General features: G+C 39.8%; 1 protein-coding gene across 1 annotated transcript in view; it reads right to left on the bottom strand.

Annotated features, from left to right (window-relative positions):
• The window catches only part of LOC137130392 (collagen alpha-6(VI) chain-like), a 38,887-nt gene that overhangs the window by 20,873 nt on the left and 437 nt on the right, over positions 1-17,577 (bottom strand). The window contains exons 2-13 of the mRNA XM_067510493.1: positions 14,390-14,494; positions 13,656-14,243; positions 12,241-12,825; positions 8,167-8,778; positions 7,435-7,989; positions 6,334-6,885; positions 5,486-6,064; positions 4,041-4,613; positions 3,581-3,936; positions 3,054-3,132; positions 2,465-2,610; positions 2,269-2,361 (exon numbers count right to left, since the gene is read on the bottom strand). Coding sequence (XP_067366594.1) covers positions 2,269-2,361; positions 2,465-2,610; positions 3,054-3,132; positions 3,581-3,936; positions 4,041-4,613; positions 5,486-6,064; positions 6,334-6,885; positions 7,435-7,989; positions 8,167-8,778; positions 12,241-12,825; positions 13,656-14,243; positions 14,390-14,465 — 4,794 coding nt within the window. The 5' untranslated portion in view covers positions 14,466-14,494. The remainder of the gene's footprint in view (positions 1-2,268; positions 2,362-2,464; positions 2,611-3,053; positions 3,133-3,580; positions 3,937-4,040; positions 4,614-5,485; positions 6,065-6,333; positions 6,886-7,434; positions 7,990-8,166; positions 8,779-12,240; positions 12,826-13,655; positions 14,244-14,389; positions 14,495-17,577) is intronic.

Raw genomic sequence — 17,577 nt, 5'->3', positions numbered from 1 at the left:
CATTTTGTTTCTCATGGTCTGAGAGTCCTTCAGTTGGGCTGTCATGTGCCTTTTACTGATGAGTGGTTACCATCTGGCCACTCTGTCATACAGGCCTGATTGGCAGAGTGCTACAGAGGTGGTTGTTCTCTCTCCTCAGAGAACATAGTAGCTCTTTCAGAGTGACCATTGGGCTCTTGGTCACCAACCTGACCACAGCTGTCCCACTCTAGGAAGAGTCCTGGTGGTTCCAAACTTCTTCCACTTATGATGGAGGCCACTGTGCCCATTGGGACCTTCAATGCTGCAGAAATCTTTCTGTACCCTTACCCAGATCTGTGCCTTGATACAATCCTGTCTCTGAGGTCTACAGACAATTCCTGGTTTGTGCTCTGACATGCACTAGGCTTTTCATAATCATGTCCAGTTAACTGAATTTCCCACAGGAGGACTCCAATGAAGTTGTAGAAACATCTCAAGGATGGTCAATGGAAACACGATGCACCAGAGCTCAATTTTGAGTGTCATGGCAAAGGCCGTGAATACTTACAGTCATGGTCCAAAATATCGGCACCCTTGGAATTTTGTCAGAAAATGCAACCCTTCTCTCAGAAAACTGTTCTAATTGCAAATGCTTTGGTATTCACAAGCTAAATTTTTTGCACTGGAATATCACAAAAAACAGAGAAGAAAAGTCAAACTTCAGAAAAAATTCCCACAGAACTCAAAAATGCACTACTACTCAAAAATTATTGGCAACTTGTCAAAATTGTAAAAGAAAAATGCTTTTCAAGCACGTGATGCTCCTATAATTTGTATTTAGATACCTGTGGCAAGTAAAGGGTGTGGGCAATATAGTAATTACCCTCATTGCAACCAGTTAAAATGGAGAAAAGTTGACTCAACTTTTGTGTTGCGTCACACTGAGCATGGAGAAAATAAAGAAGAGGTGTCTGTGGATTTGTGGAAAAACATGGAAGATCTCAAGACTGCAAGTCCATCTCCAGAGATGTTCCTGTGTCCACTGTGCACAATATCATCAAGAAGTTTACAGCCCATGACACTGTAGCTAACCTCCCTGGACGAGGATGGAAGAGCAAAATACTGAAAAATTACAACGAAAGGATTTTTGAATGGTGGGTAAAGAACCCTAATTAACTTCCAAACAAATTCAAGCTGATCTGCAGACACAGGGTAAAACAGAGTCAGCTCGCACTATCCATCACCATCTGAATGAAAAGTGACGCTATGGTAGGAGACCCAGGAGGACACTACTGCTGACACAAAGGCATAAAAAAAGACTGGAGTTTGCCAAAATGTATGAGACAAAACTACAATTCTTCTGTGAGAACGTACTGTGGACAGATGAGACAAAAGTAAAGTAATGGACATCATGGCACTGTTTCCAGAAAAAGAAAAGAACACAGTCCATACAGTCAAGCATGGTGGAGGTTCAAAGATGCCTTGACTGTGTGAACGGTATCATGAAATCTGATCATTACCAAAGAATTTGGGGGAGCAACGTAGTGGCGAATGTCAGAAAACTGAGTCTCCACCAGAGGTCACAGGTCTTCCAGCAGGACAATGACCTGAAACACACTTCAAAAAACACCTAGAAATGGCTCCAAACTAAGCGCTGGAGAAGTCTGTAATGGCCAGCAATGAGACCAGATCTGAATCCCATAGAACACCTTTGGAAAGATCTCAAAACAGCAGGTGGTAGAAGGCATCTCTCAAATCTGAATGATCATGAGCAGTTTGCAAAAGAAGAGTGGTCCAACATTCCAGTAGAGAGGTGTAAGAAACTTATCCATGGTTACAGGATTGATTTCAGTTGGTTTTTCTAAAGGGAGTCCTCCCAAATATTAAGTTAAGGATGCCAATAATTTTGTCCAGTAAATTTTTGAGTTCTGTGGAATTTTTTATCAAGTTTGACTTTTCTGCTCTGTTTTTTTGTGTTGTTTCAGTGCAAACACAAACAATACGCACGTAAATAGCTAAACATTTGCAATTGGAACAATTTTCTGAGAGAAGGTTTGCATTTTCTGGCAGAATTGCAAGGGTGCCTGTATTTGCGATTAGATTTATTTTTTTATTTTTGATAAATTGGTAAAAATTTTAAACAAACTTCTTTCATGTCATCATTAAGGGGTATTGTTAGTAGAGTTTTGAGTAAAATAATACATTTTATCCATTTTGGCTGTAACATAACAAAATGTGGGAAGTTAAGTGCTGGGAAAACTTGGATGCAGTATAAAGCTAATAGTTAAAATTGTGCATTGCAGTTACCGTTTTACCAGGTGGGCCTGGTGAACCACGGCCGCCTTCATGTCCAGAACATTTGCAATGGACCTTGCAGCACTCCCGGTCTGCCACCATGTCCTGCAGAGAACCAGAGTTAACCAGAGTTGCTTCTCTAATCCAAGTAATTTTTCTGAAGCAGACTGAGACCTTCGTGATATTTTGCTTAGCAAGAATGACTTACAATCTGTTTGAGAATGGTGCTGCCAACGCTTGGCATGCCAATGCTCAGAGGAAGTTTGTAGCCATATCCTCGACCAAACTCCACCATCTGGAGCTGGGCGGGGTTGCGAGCTCCTTCCAGGGCCACAATCAGTAGAGCGCTGACCCCTGAGGATGATTAACAAAACAGATTGTAGGTTTTATACAGGATTTCTCCTCAAACACAGTGGCACAAAGGACATCAAAAATGAGACTTTTAGCTCATAACAAAGTAATAGGGATAGTGCTAAATGCAAGCGGTTTAGTACTTGCTCTTGAGAATGTCCCATGCAAACACTAATCCAAGTATTTTTTGATGGACTGTGGTGACAGAAAACTGGTTACTTAAGTCAATGGAAGTGCACTTAATGAAGGAACTGTAAAAAAGAAAAATGTTGATACTTGAAGACGAGGGGAAGGAAGTGTTAAAGCTTCAAAGACTGAAAAGGGATGTAAGGGAAAGAAAAGGGAAGAAAATGGAAGTAGTATGAACTGAGAAGAAATGACTTCAATAAAAAATGATGCTACTTATCAGAATAGTAGAAAATGTCTCTTTTTGTCTTTGTTTTTACCAGATTGTCGCAGCAGCTCTGATTCATACTCCAGTTTCATCAAGTCTTCATCGAGACCGTCTGAGAAGATTATCAGCACCTGGTGGACAAAAATTAAATTAAATTCACAGCTGCTTCTTTTACTTAAGTAAACTCTAAACTAGAGGAACATTTTAAAGCCTGACTTTTTTAACAATTATTTGATGCCTGGTGAAATGCCTCATGCATATAGATATTCATGGCATCATGAATGTGGTCTTGATTAAAATGTGTCAACAACGGCAATTGTGATGTTGACCAATCATCAGCACCATCATCAGATCAGAAATTCACTATGTTTACACTTTAACCAAATAACGACACAACTAATCACATGCTTATTGGCCTCAGGTGTTCTGTGTGTTCATTGTTTAAAATCCTATTTTTAGCATGCTGCCGTGGTAAAAAAGTTGTAAACATTATATAAACATTATTAAGCATTCGCCACCCTAAGATGATATCTGATAATAAATACTTAGAAACACGGCATTATGGGATGTAATTCCCACCTTTACACCAGTTCCGGAACGGCTCTTGAATTTTGTCTTGAAAAAGTCCAACAAAGCAGTATTGAAGTACGTAGGTCTGTTCAGCAAAAAGGTCATGACTTTCACCACCGTGTCAGAGTTGTAAACTTCAAAGTTTGTATCATACAAAGAACTTCCATCACGGTCTACCACTTCAAAGGCTATGTTGGTCGTGACAGGTTCAAGACCAACACAACAAAGGCCTGGTACTAAGGAAATGTAATGGACAATCTCTGGCAGGAAGTTCTGGAGCTTGGTGTGGCCACTGATCAGCATCTCACCAATAGCTCCAGTTCTTTGAGAAATATCAAATCCCATGGCGACATCAATGCTACAACCTGCAGGAAGGAGGTATATTTTTATCTTTAAAATACATAGAGCTGGTGACACTGAACAATTATGGTAGGAAGAGGGGGAGACACAGTCACACATTTTTACTCACCAGGGGGATCAGATGGCTTTTCACACATGGTATCAACCACCTGTTTCTTAATATCTGCTAATCTGTTGAAGTTCTGCACACTGAACAGCTTTACTGGGTCACCAGTGATCTGCAAGAGCTGCAGATCATGAACATCCCCAACTCCGATGGCAAATACCACAACTCCCATAGCCCTAAGTTTGTCAGCTGTCTCTTCTACATCATCTTGAGAATCACCATCTGTGATCAGAACCAGATTCTGGGGGATGCCAGCAGATTTGCGGCTTCCCCGTGATGGCTCAAAGTAATCCTTAATGTAGCCCAAGGCCTTTCCAAGATGTGTGTTTCCACCTTTGTAAGGCAATCTCTGGATATGTCCGATCACATCCTCCGTGTTGAAGTACTGTTTGAGGTTAAACCCGTGCTCTGGATCAGTACTGAACTGTGCTAGTCCAACATGGACATAGTCCTCAGTGACTTTAAAGCTCTTCACTAGCTCTGCTGTGAAGTTTTTCATGATGTTATGTTCTTCTCGAGTGATGCTGCTTGACTGATCAAGAAGAAAGACCAGGTCAAGTTTGTCTTTCTCACATTCTGACAAAAGAAAGCGAGCAAAATCATTAGACCACAAAACTGATGCGCAAAATTATAATGTATGCTGGGAAATGGTAAATGGCCACTTATATAGCGCTTTTATCCAAAGCGCTTTACAATGTTGATTCCCATTCACCCATTCACACACACACGCACCAACGGCGGTGGCTGCCATGCAAGGTGTTCACCTGACCCACCGGGAGCAACTTGGGGTTAATTGTCTTGCCCAAGGACACTGACCCTGGGTCACACCACTCTATCTATTCCAGAATTTATTCTGGTTTTAGTGTCCCCATCCTATATTATTGCCAAATACTGATCATGCTGGACACACCAGTGGGGGATAATTAAATAGCTAGTGACATCTGGGGCTTGGTTACATCTTTCAATAAACTTAAAAACAGTGCTCACTAAGTAGAAGGCCAGTGAAGAATTTTACCTATTAGCGAGCGTACTTTCGGCCAGCAAAACATGAAAAAACCTACCCAAAATCTACCCACAACTCAGCCTGTGTTTAGCCTTTTGTCAAAAACGGGTTTCTGAACCGTTAAGAGTTTTGAATAATTAATGATACATTTTGTTTAAACATGTTTTCCAAATGAGTGCATAAAATTGTCACCACCTTTCAATTCTTTCACCAGTCCATTTATGAGCCAGTTTGAATTAATACCTTTGTTTTATGTTGGGCTGAAGTTTGTGGATAAAGTATATGTAAGGTTTTGCATTTTAGCTTAACATTTTCCTCAAGGTTTGTTAAAATGAATATATAGTTTTGTGAATTAAATCTTGTAACAGATCTTTGGAACTTTGAATCAATACATCTTAACTGTGGAGATTTAGAAAAACCACAAATGTGCCATAAAACATCTTACCTGGCTTAGTGTGATTGCAGAGTACAGAAGAAATATTCTTGTACAAATTTTCTAGGGCCTCAAAATTTTCCACATAGAAAACTTTGGATGAGTCACCACCAGCCATGATCTGCAGCTGTTCTTTGTTTGCTTCTCTCACTCCAATACTGAAGACTTTGATCCCGTTTTTTTGCAGTTCATCAGATGACGGCTTCAGGTCCGCAGGATCAGTAGCATCTCCATCTGTGATCACCATGAGTATCTGAGGGACCTTAAATTCTTTTCGCCCTCCATGGTCCTTATTAAAGAACTGTAAGGAGTATTTCATGGCCTTGCCTGTGTAAGTGTTTAGCTTTTGGTGCTTTGCGTTTGTAATTGCTTCCAGAATCTTTTGCTTGGAAATAGAGTCCTTTAAAGAGAAAACAGACTCTGCAACATCAGAGTAGACAATGATCCCAAATTGAGTCTGTTTTACACCAACTGTTGTTCTATTCACTACTGATCGCATAAACTTCTTCATGCTGATGTACTCATCGTCACTAATGCTTCCCGAGCCATCCACCAGGAAAATGATGTCAGCTTGTTGTGTCTTTTTACAATCTGGTTGATAGAAATAAAAAAAGACAAAGAGCAAAGGGAAGTGAAGAACTGCTTAGCTTCCATTATTAAGTCAGATAAATAAAATCTGTTTACAGTACAAAATTTGTCATTTGAGTTCTGCATACAACCGAGCTGAGCTAAGCAATTAGACTGACATATTGTGTGATGAACTGTGACATTTTCTTGTTTATTTTATGTGCAGACTCATTTAAAGTAGATTAAAAAACAGATGTAGCTAATAGCTTGGGATAGTGATGTACTGTTCTTACCGATATCACACAACTTCAAGGCCAACTGTCTGTCCAGGTCCTTTACTGTAGAAAAATCGCTCTTATAAAAGACCCTCTCCAACGAACCAGTGATCTCTTCCAGCTGTTTGGTGTTGGCTTTACCTACACCAATGGCATGGATCACCACTCCCTTGTCCCTTAGAGCCTTGGCAGGGCCTTTGACATCATCTTGGGACCTGCCATCTGTCAGTATTACCAGATTCCTCTTCAGCTCAGGACGACCTCCAAGGGCTTTATCGAAATAGCCTGACACTGCTGTGATGGCCTTTCCTGTGAGAGTGCCTTCATTCATCTGCTTCATAGTATCAACAGCATTTACCATTTCATCTTTGGTGTAGAACTTATTGAGGGGAAACTCCAGTACATATTGAGTGCTGTACTGCATGAGACCAACGTGCACGTCATTCTGCCCAATGATGGACTTGCCAATAACAGACTTCAGGAAATCTTTAATTATCCTGAAGTCTTTTTCCTCGATGCTCTCTGAGCTGTCAGTTAAGAAGATTACGTCGAATGGTACATCAGTGCAGGCTGTGGACACAGACATTGAAAGTTTAGATTTGTGTTTCACCTCTTGACTGTTTCTTGCTTAGCACCCAATCACTGGGTATCACAGAGACTACAGGCATTAGGACAACCTAGGAAAAAAGGTATCGCAAGTTTAGAAACTTTCAGTTGAATTGCTTTTCCTTGCTCAATCACATCAGAGACAGCTGACTCATCGGGGGCCTTGGAGAAAAAAAAAAACCTGACTTCTGTAACACTGATAGTGCTGCCATTTAATTATTGCTCCAGCTGCTTGAAGTGTTTTTATTTCCAGTGTTAAAAATATGCAAAAGAATTTCAATCCTTCTAGTACTGCTAGTCTCTTCTTGTTCTTGAACACATGGTAAAACAAGTTATGAATGTATTTAAGTATGTTAAAAAAAATAGACTGAGACTGCAAAATAAATTCTGATCCCTGATAGCCCTGATTGCAGATGCTAATGTGGTTTCAAATGAGCTTTACAGTTATTCCAGAATGAAAGTCTATATGCTAGAAATGCATTTTACAGCTCAGTCTACTTCAGATTTTCTTACCGTCTTCAGTGCAGATTTCTGTGACAATGTTGTTTTTTAAAGGCTTCAGGGCATCAAAATTGTTGACAAAGAAAGTCCTCTTGGAGTCGCCAGCAATCTCTTGCAGTTGAGTTTTATTTGCCGTTTTTACCCCAATAGCATAGGTGATGACACCCTGGGTTCTTAACTTTTCAGCAGGAGCCTTGACTGGATCAGTGGATTCTCCATCAGTGATGACTATCAGATACTGGTTAGCATTAGAACTTTCCTTTGCCCTCTTAAAGTGTCCTTCCATGGATGATAAAGCTTTCCCTGTCTCTGTCCCACCACCAGCGTGCGTAATACCCTCCACCGCTTGCTCCAGACTCTTTACATCTGAGTGGGTTGTCAGATCAAATTCCAGAGTTGGGGAATCTGAGTATTTCACAAGCCCAATGCGGACATAATGTGGCCCAATACGGAAAGTGTGAAGAAATTCTATGATGAACTTCTTCATGTCATAGAAGTCCTCATTTTCAATGCTTCCTGAGTCATCCATTAGGAAAAAGATGTCCGCTTGATCTTTGTTTAAACATGCTGGAGAGAAAGAAAACATACAAGTTTTGCTTCTTAGATTCAAAATGACTTATTGGTCCATGAATTCCATATTACACTCTATTTACTCTCTATTTTACAATGAATTACATTGTGTATAACAATAATTAATAATACATTTGAATTATTAATATTGTCAATAATAACATCATTTCAAACCTTCTTTGTCCGTTTTGCTTGTTCCGATTGTAATTGCATCATGCACTATGTTATTGCAAATTATGGTCTGCAGGCTCTTCTTCAGGGGTTTCAGCTTCGTGAAACTGTCTACGTTAAAAACATGGCCACTGGGGGGGTGAGAAGCCATCTCCTCAAGTTCAGTTTTGTTTGCTCCTTTGATTCCCACAGCGTAAACTGTGACACCAGATCGACGGAGAATAGCTGCCGCTTCGCTCACATTATCCTGGGATTCACCGTCTGTAATCACCACTGCCACCTTCTGAATGCCTTTCCTGCTCCCCCTTTTTTTACTGAATATTTCCTTATGGGTGAACTTCAGGGCTGCTCCAGTGTTTGTACCACCTCCAGTGTAAGGCAGGATGCTGATGAACTGCAGAATCTCAGTCTTGCTCTGGAATGTGTCCAGATAGGCCTGAGCGGTGGGCTTGTCGTTGTATGTAACAATGCCCACTCTGACTCTATTTGCACTGATATTCAGGCCACTGACAATTGAGCCCAGGAAATCACGCATCAACTGGAAGTTTTCAGGTGAAATGCTTCCAGATTCATCAACGATGAACACGAGGTCTGCCACATTGGCTCCTTTGCACTCTGTGAAAGCAGTGTAATTAGTCATTTGAGACATGAGCCATTCAAATATATTCCAACATGAATACAAACAATGAAAACTATGTAACGTAGTCTGAGGGTTTTTCACACCTTCTACGTTTAGTTAGGTTAAATAGAAATAGAAGGTTTATTTTCCCCATTGGTGTAGTTTGTTGGGCAGGTCAGAAAGCAACAATCACACTGTGAACCAAAACAACTGCACCAAGACTAGTGGTCGACTGATATGAGCTTTTCAATGGCCGATGCAAAACTTAGTGAGGACGGAGGCCAGTGGCTAATGTTCGTTTTTTTATTTACCTCTTTTTCTTTTGGCATAGATAAATTTCAAAATAATAATAAGAAATGAAAGACAAATATGCTCGACATAAATTACCTTTTATTAATATTAAAATGTTGTGATGTGGAAAGTAGTTTTAACTGGATGGCAACTAATTTAAAGTAAAACAAATTGTACTAAACTAAATGAAATCAGAATCAGATTAGAATTACTGTCTCTATAACAAAAATATTATATAACTTATAAATATATAATTATTTTATCACTGTATAAAGTCATTAAACACACACAGAGTAACTCACTCAGGTGCAAATAGCTGAAACCAATCCACTAACAAATCCCCGCATCATGAAGGTAAAATATTTAGTTTTTCTTTCTTATTGCGAACCGATTTACCTGTATAAGTTTCAAGGCTTCAGCTAAGTTGTGTTGTGCATTTTTCTAACAGGAGTTTCTATGATTTCCTTGACCACATATGTATCAATGATGTTACGCTGCAGTACTGACTCACCTCTCTGTCTGACACATTACAGTTCAACAGCATCGTCCACAATGATCATCAGCTAATTCAACCCCTGTACAACGGTTTCAGACAAAACTGGACATTATCACCTTTATGAAAAACTATTTATTGTAGGACTGTTGCGGGAGACCGTCTTATTTTTAGCTGACTCTAGAAAGTCATTAGCACTTATTATTGATCTGCTGCTCTCCTCTCTGTCGTGATGCTCTGCTGAGCAGGCAGGCTAATCCAGAAAGAGGGATGGTGGGTTTGGGAGTATTGGCTGCTGTCACGCAGAACCTCCACCAGAATTTGAGCGTGTTCATAGTTATTACTGATTTGTCAACAATTGCTGTGAGCACATAACGAAGGAGCACGGGCAGAGCTGACTTTTCCATAACTCAGAGTTTTACGTGTTCAACGTGTGCACGTACAGAGAGGGGAGAGTGCAGCATGAGCACTGCCACAGTTTTAATATTTGAAAATGTGTCAGCAGACATTTGTGTTAACCAGCAGGAATGAGCGCCATGACATCAGCCTATGCTGAATAACTCAAAATGTCAAAGATCGGCCTGACACTTTACTAGTATTTGGTCTCAGTCTGGTCCCACCTTCACTGTCGAGAAGTTCATTTGTGCTGAGAAGATGATTCAACGTCAGAACAGTTCAAAAGACTATGTTTTAGCTAAACTGCTAGTAGCCAGCTCAGTCTCTACAACGTGTTAAATAGAAGAAGTGCATTACGCATCTGCTGCAGAGTTTTGCTCATTAATACCCACATAATCACCACGGTTATGAACAAAGGCCAACTGTGCAGCTGTTCCATGTTTCATGGCAATTTTTCACTCAGGGATATTCACCGAGGGGAAACTTGACCAAGTTTACAAACTGCTCCACTTTTTTGGTTCAGAAAAAACAAAGTACAAGTTTGAAAAGGACTTAAAACATGTGTTTTGTGAGCAATTTCTTTCCAAGACATCAGCATAATTGATGAGGCTGGCATGGTTTTTGTGATTTGCAGCTGTACAGTTGCATAGTCGCCAATGCAAAAATGTTTTAAAGGCTAATGTTTTCTAGTTTAATTCACATATACATTTATTTCAAAACGTAGTGCTATATCTTGTTAGTGCTATATTTCTTCCTCACTGCCTGTAGAGCAGCTGTACACTTGTAAATATTAACTGAATAATGTCAATGCGAAACTAAAAACAACTGGTATCACATCACAGATGTTTTTGCAGAGGGGACTGCAAAAATTGTGAGAATGTGCAAGAGAAATATTAATTACTTAATACAAAAGAATTTTGTGTGTATTTTACATAATTGCCTGACATTAATATGCCTATCAATGACTTTTCAAGGATCACATGCTAATACATACATTTGCTGTGAGTTAAAGAATCCACAATGTGCACTGTCCCAAGTATTACAACAGGAAATGCTTTTAAAATCACCATATCGTGTGCAATTCATCTAAGGCCGGAGTATAACAATTGATTTAATGCTGTGAAAGTCAGCAGCAAGCTACAGTTCACAGTGCAACTGCTGAGCTGGATGTGGTTTGCCTGGCTCATAAAGAGCTAAGAGCGAAAAAGCCAAAGCCAAGGAACATCTGTGCACCTATTGATACTTTTAAGTGTTACAATATTTATGTTGCATCCTAAAATAATTTCACATGCTTATAATGACAAAAAGGTCAAATGTAACATGTTCAGTAAGTATTCACTTTTTTCCAAATTTTGTTACATTGCAACCCGATACTATTTATTTAAATAATTATTTCTCATTAATCTACGCTCAATACCTCATAATGACAACTTAGAAATGTAGAATTATTAAAAAGAAAAGTGAAATATCAGATGGACACAAGTGTTCAGACCCCAGACACAGAGTGCTCAGTACTTTGTTGAAGGACTTCGTGTCTTTTTAGGTATGACACACCAAGCTTTGCACACCTGGATTGGAGGATTTTCTGCCATTCTTCTTTGCAAATCCTCTAAAGCTCAGTCAGGTTGGATGAGGACCGTCTGCCATTTTCAGGTCTCTCCAGAGATGTTCAATAGGGAGCAAGTCAGGGCTCTGGCTGGGCCACTCTAGAACATTCACAGAGTGGTCACTAAGCCACTCCTGTGGTGTCTTGGCTGTGGTCATGTTGGAAGGTGAACCTTCGGCCAGTCTGAGGTCCTGATCACTGTGGAACATTGAAGATATCTCTGTACTTTATTCATTCAGCTTTTCCTCAACCCTGACCAGTTTCCCAGTCCCTGCTAATGAAAAACACTCCAACAGCATGATGCTGCCACCACCATGCTTCACGGATGGGTACTCATAACCCCAAGACATAACGTTAACTGATGATGTCCATTCAAAGAGATGTCCTCCAGACAAGATGTAGAAACATCTCAGCAACAATCAAGAGAAATGGGAGGCACCTGGGTTAAATTTCAAAGGTTGTTCCAAAGGGTCTGAATAAATATGCCAATGTGATATTTCATGTTTTCCTTTTTTCATTCCGATGCAAACATTTCTAAAACTAAAAGAATTTGACCAATTTTAGTATCAGGCTGCAACATAACAAAACTGAAAAAAGTGAAGGCAGTAGTTTAAAATATTTCCTTGATGTTATTATAATCTATGAAAATATTATGAATAAAATCTTCCTCACCTTCAGTAATGTCTTTCTTTTCCTTTTCCAGAGCTGTGAGTGAGATATCACCGAAAAGGATATCCTTCAAAATAGTTACTCTGGGTGAATCATATGCATACCCAGGAGTGGCAAAACGGTTAATTTCATCCATTGATACACCTGCACTCATCCCCACAACAGTTATTCCGTCTAATTCGAGGTTAAAAGCCCCTTGAGCCACTAAATCATTTGACTTTTTTGCACTCAGAACAACCAGGAACTGTGGCGAGCCTTGTTGAGCACGGCCCCCGACGTCACTAGAGAAAAAGTGATCTTTAGCATATTTCAGAGCCCTGCCCAAGTAACGGGGTTTATTGGGTTGTGGGCGCAGGCGGAAACGTCTGACAGAGTTACCGGTCTCCTGTTTGTTTTTAGGAGCATTAAGAAGGAATTCAACCCTGGTATCTTCACCGTACTGAGCCAAACCAACACGGTAGCCGAACGATCCAAAGTTAGGCTGAGATTGAATCAATTTTTGAAGTTCTGCCTTAAACAGGTTGAACTGTGCTTGAGCCATGTCATTGTCCACCAAGAAGAAAATATCTGCATATCGGTCTGCCAAAGCTGAAAAGCAAAAACAAAAGGTTTATTAATGTAGTTTATTGTAAGTGTGCTTTAAACAAAACACTTCTAGCTATTTGTGCATCCACAATTTCTGTGAGACATGGGCACTTATCACAATATTTCTTTTAACTCAAGTGAAAGGAGAAATTACTAATTTAGGTTTTGACCAGCAAATATTGTTTTTTTTGATTTAACAGGGAAATTGATTTAATGTTAAAGAATTTACATCTGTAAAAAGAAATGAAAAAACTGCTGAAAAAATGCCAATTGTGCACAAATTATGCTCTCAATGTTTCAGGCTTCACTACTCCACTTTACCTATGTGTACAGATCAATACACCACCCTTTACACCTTTGATGTATATGCATCTATCCATATTTTTTTTAATTTTATCATACTTCTCTCTATGATAGAAGGCTTTTCCTCCCTCCCTTGTGTAGGTCATCAGAAAAGGTACAAGCTTTCGCGTGTTTTCACAAAACATCCAAAAGCTTAAAGCAAACTGTCATTATAACTACCTGTGTGCAGCCACATCACAGTGAGTTCATTTGATTTCCGATTTGGTTTGACTTGTTTTAGTTATGTTTGTAAATTACATTTAGCAAAAAGGTCCTTAAATGTCTGCTGGCTATTTGATTCATTTTAATTAAATTCAGTTCTGGTGACTTAGTGGTAGAGCATTGTTTTGTGATGCAGAAGTCCACGGGTTTCGAAGCCCACCCTACCAGATGTAGACTTTAGCTCAGTTTTTCCAGGGGGTGGTTCATGTAGCTTATACATTAATGCAAAATTTGTTAACTTTGCACTACTATATACAATTCTTCGTTACCTTGACTCTGATCCTCCACTAAGTTGCAAACTGTATTTAACACCTCTTCAGATATCCTTTGCAGAGCTTGGTAGCTATCAGTGGTAAGTAGGAAGCGTGCTGGGGGCCAGTTGGCAATGGATGTGAGCTGTATCTGGCTGGTTTCACCGACCCCAATGGCAAAGACAATAACTCCATGCTGCCTCAGCCGCTGTGCGGGTGCCTTTACTTCATCGGTGGATTCTCCATCTGTGATGACTACAGCGATCTGAGGAACTCGTAGGCTGGCACGGCTCCCGGCCTCTTTGGTGAAGTACTGTTGGAGGAGGAAGTCGATGGCTTTGCCTGTTTCTGTTCCCCCTCCTCGGTGGGGAATTCTATCCACCGCAGCCAGGAGGGATTTCTTGTCTGTGTAATCCTTAAGCAGGAACTCTTGGTGAGGGTCATCACTGTACTGTGCCAGACCTATCCGTACTTTATTGGGTCCGATGTCTAGGGCCCTGATGATGTTGCGCAGAAAGGTCTGAGCTTCCTGAAAGTTCTCAGCAGTAATGCTGGAGGAGCCATCGACTAGAAAGACGATGTCAGCCATGGTGGCGTTTTCACACGCTGGTAAATGGAAAGAAAAAGCAATTCACAAAATAATTACTCAGGTAAAACCACTACAAACTCAGCTACATTTTGGAGCATATTTCTTTTAAAAACATATTTTAAAAAAGTATGTGTTGTTAAAAAAGACAAAAAGAACAACCCACTCTTGGTCTGAGCAGCAGTGCCATAAGAACACACTGCTATGATAAGGCTGAAGAGAAGACCTGCTCTTCCCTTCATTTTGGGACCACTGATGACTTTCTCTCTTCCTGCAATACAGATAAAACAGTATGACATTTTATTTTCCACAGTGGACATTTTTGTTCAGGTTGTCAGCAGTTACAATGAAATGAAAAACTGGACATTGAAGAGCAGACAACAAAAAACCTTGATGCAACTTTAACAACAATAAACTAGCTGTAAAGCCTCTTAGATTGCAGACTGGAAGTGCATTTCATTGATCCATAAAAGGAGAAAAGGGCTGAGGGTGGAGAATGTTCTGCCCAGCAACAGAAGGTTCTAAAACTAATGTGTGACGTGTAAAGTTTAAAACTGCATAGGATGGAGACTTGAAACTCTGTCGATGTTCTTCTCTCTTGAAAGATTACAAAACCCTAAAAGACATCCTGGATGTTGAAGCTTCTTTACTGATTATGCTTTAGGTGTCTAAGACCAGATATTGTCACTTTTGCCATGACAGTAACTTCAGTCATGTTCATAACAGCAGCATTAAAACAGGTTCGTCTAATCTGAGTTGACTGCTTTTTTAAAAATTCCAGTATTGTTAAGATTAATAACATGCCTATTTGCAGCACGAGCAAATCACGAAGATGGACTCAACTATTCCATTGAAAGAATTTGTGAAAAGACAAAAAAAGGCTGTGTAAGTAAAAACAATAATTTTGTGCACATTATGCAATATTTGATATACTGGTTTCAACATATTTGGCAGGCAGACAGGGTCAGGTCAAGTTCAACCTTCGTCATTTATTTCACCGACAGCTGTAAAATTCTAATCAGTTTTTAAAAATCACTTTCAGCGTGTTGCTTTGGATACCTGAACCAACTAAAAGCAAAGAATTCATCTTCTCAAAGCTGAACATCTGTTTCCACCAGAAGGTTGATCGTTTTATTCTACAACTTCCTGTCAATAATCTAACAAGCTGAATATATTACAAGCTGCAATTTGGTTGTAAATCATTTTAGAAAATTTGTGCAGCTGCATGGTTGATGTGGGACTGGGGCAAAAGTGTGTGTGATGAAGAAACATGTCCCTCAGTGCTATTGTATGACTCACTGATGAGTTTTTACTTGTTTCTTGACAGAAGAAGAGCTCTATGGCAAAGAGAAAGAGGACAGCAGCTGTCAGACATTCTGTTTTAGTTGAGGTCTGCATGTCTGTAGACTTGGTCTTTAAATGTAAGGATTCAAAAGTTAAAAATACTACTTTAACAACTTTAACTGACTGACACCGACAGTGAGCCGTCATTTTTGGGTGAATCTGCAGCATTTATAGAAAGTGGTTAAAAATTATTTAGGTTTATGATCAGGCTTCACAGGATTTATCACTAATCTAGTGCCATGACCAACAACTGGAGCAAATTAATTTTATTGATCTCCAGAGGAGAAACCCATGTGGTTACCATCACAAAAGCAGGAAAATCAACAAGAAACACACACACACACACACACACGAACAGGAGTCTCTTTCAGACATTTCACAGCAGTCAGCACTAAAGAGCCTCTGAATCTTTCAGTGAAGCACCTTGGTATCATAAACCTCTCACCCATCACTCTTCAAATCTTTCAATACACAAAACAGAGGGTCTGACAAATGCTCTGTACTCTCCTCAAAAACAATCATATGAATCAGGAGTTAATCCAATAACAGAACCAGACTTCCTAACTTATAATTTACATTACACATCCATCCATTTATCTAACCCCTTATCCTGTTTGAGGCACAGGAGGCTGCCACTGGACGAGAGGAGGGGTCCACCCTGCACAGGTCTCCAACACAGAGACAAACAATCATACTCACATTCACACCAGCAGGCAATTTAGAGTCACCAATAAAGCTGACATGCACGAGTTGGGACTGCAGGAGGAAACCGGAGGAAACCCACACAAGCACAGGGAGAACATACAAACTCCACACAGAGACACCACAGCTGGCCAGGAACTATAATAATTTTTTTTTTTAAAAGTTAAAATAGCTGCATCTTTACTAACTGTAACAGTGGATAACACTCAATTTTTAGTCAATAATGCATCAGTGGTTATATACAGTACACTGCACTTTAAGCACTGCCACACCCTGCATCATTATTGTCCATCTCTGTGCCCCCTTGTCCCCCTTTGCTGTGATTGTCATTCCTAAATTGTCTGTAATATCTAAACATGTCCTTGAGAGCTACCAGTCAGGAAATTCACTGTATGTGTTAGCATACTTGGCCAAAAAACCGATTCTCATATTGTGATATCAATATGTACATAATGTGAAATGTGCCATTCTGCACAATAGCACCAGTCTTTCGTAACAATTCCAATTCCTAAGAAAAATGAACCGCCAATACTTTTACAGTTCTATTAACATAAAAAATGTCTCACGTCGTGTTTTGTGCTGTTGCTTCTGGAAACATGTCTGAGTCACAGTGAGTCACTTTTATCAAGCTTAAAATATCTAACAGCATTTATAATGTGGATCGGCACCGTGAAACAGACCTGAGCTACAACCAACAATGATTCTGACAATGGCTGTGATACTTGTTAAACTACTATTAGAAACTCCTCGTTTTAGCAGGCACACATTCTATTGTTGCAGGTTAAAGTGTTTAACTGAAGATCAGTTCAGATGTGCGCTGATTATTTAACATGGCAGGACTTTAACTGGTGACAGGCCAAACTTAGAGAGTACACACACCTAACAACTGTGTAGGTCCGTGGTGAAACAGGCTTCAGCATGGACCCTCTGTGTGTACAACATCATTTATGAGGCAAGACGCCGCTTCCCCAAACATTTAGATTGGACTCCTGTAGTTCCAATGCAAACTCTGTCTGATCTCACATTTGTTGCCAGTTACCATTTTTTAAACATTAAATGCAAATTTAGATACAATTTTATTAATTTAGATAAATAACCTTGCCGCCTTTTTTCCCCTTTTAGGCAGCACCAGTGCACCCTTAAAACACACTGTGTTTCTGTGTCCTCACCATTTACTACATGTCTACGATCCATTTGTTGTCAGGGCCACCAGAAAGCTGCAATGATCGTAACAATTCATTTAACTGATGTCCTGGTAATTTTGTGTCACATTTCCATTTAAAATGTCATTAGTAAACTGCAACATGC

Source organism: Channa argus, chromosome 7, assembly GCF_033026475.1.
Source record: "Channa argus isolate prfri chromosome 7, Channa argus male v1.0, whole genome shotgun sequence".
Lineage (NCBI taxonomy): Eukaryota > Metazoa > Chordata > Actinopteri > Anabantiformes > Channidae > Channa > Channa argus.
This window is presented reverse-complemented; position numbering and strand designations above follow the sequence as displayed.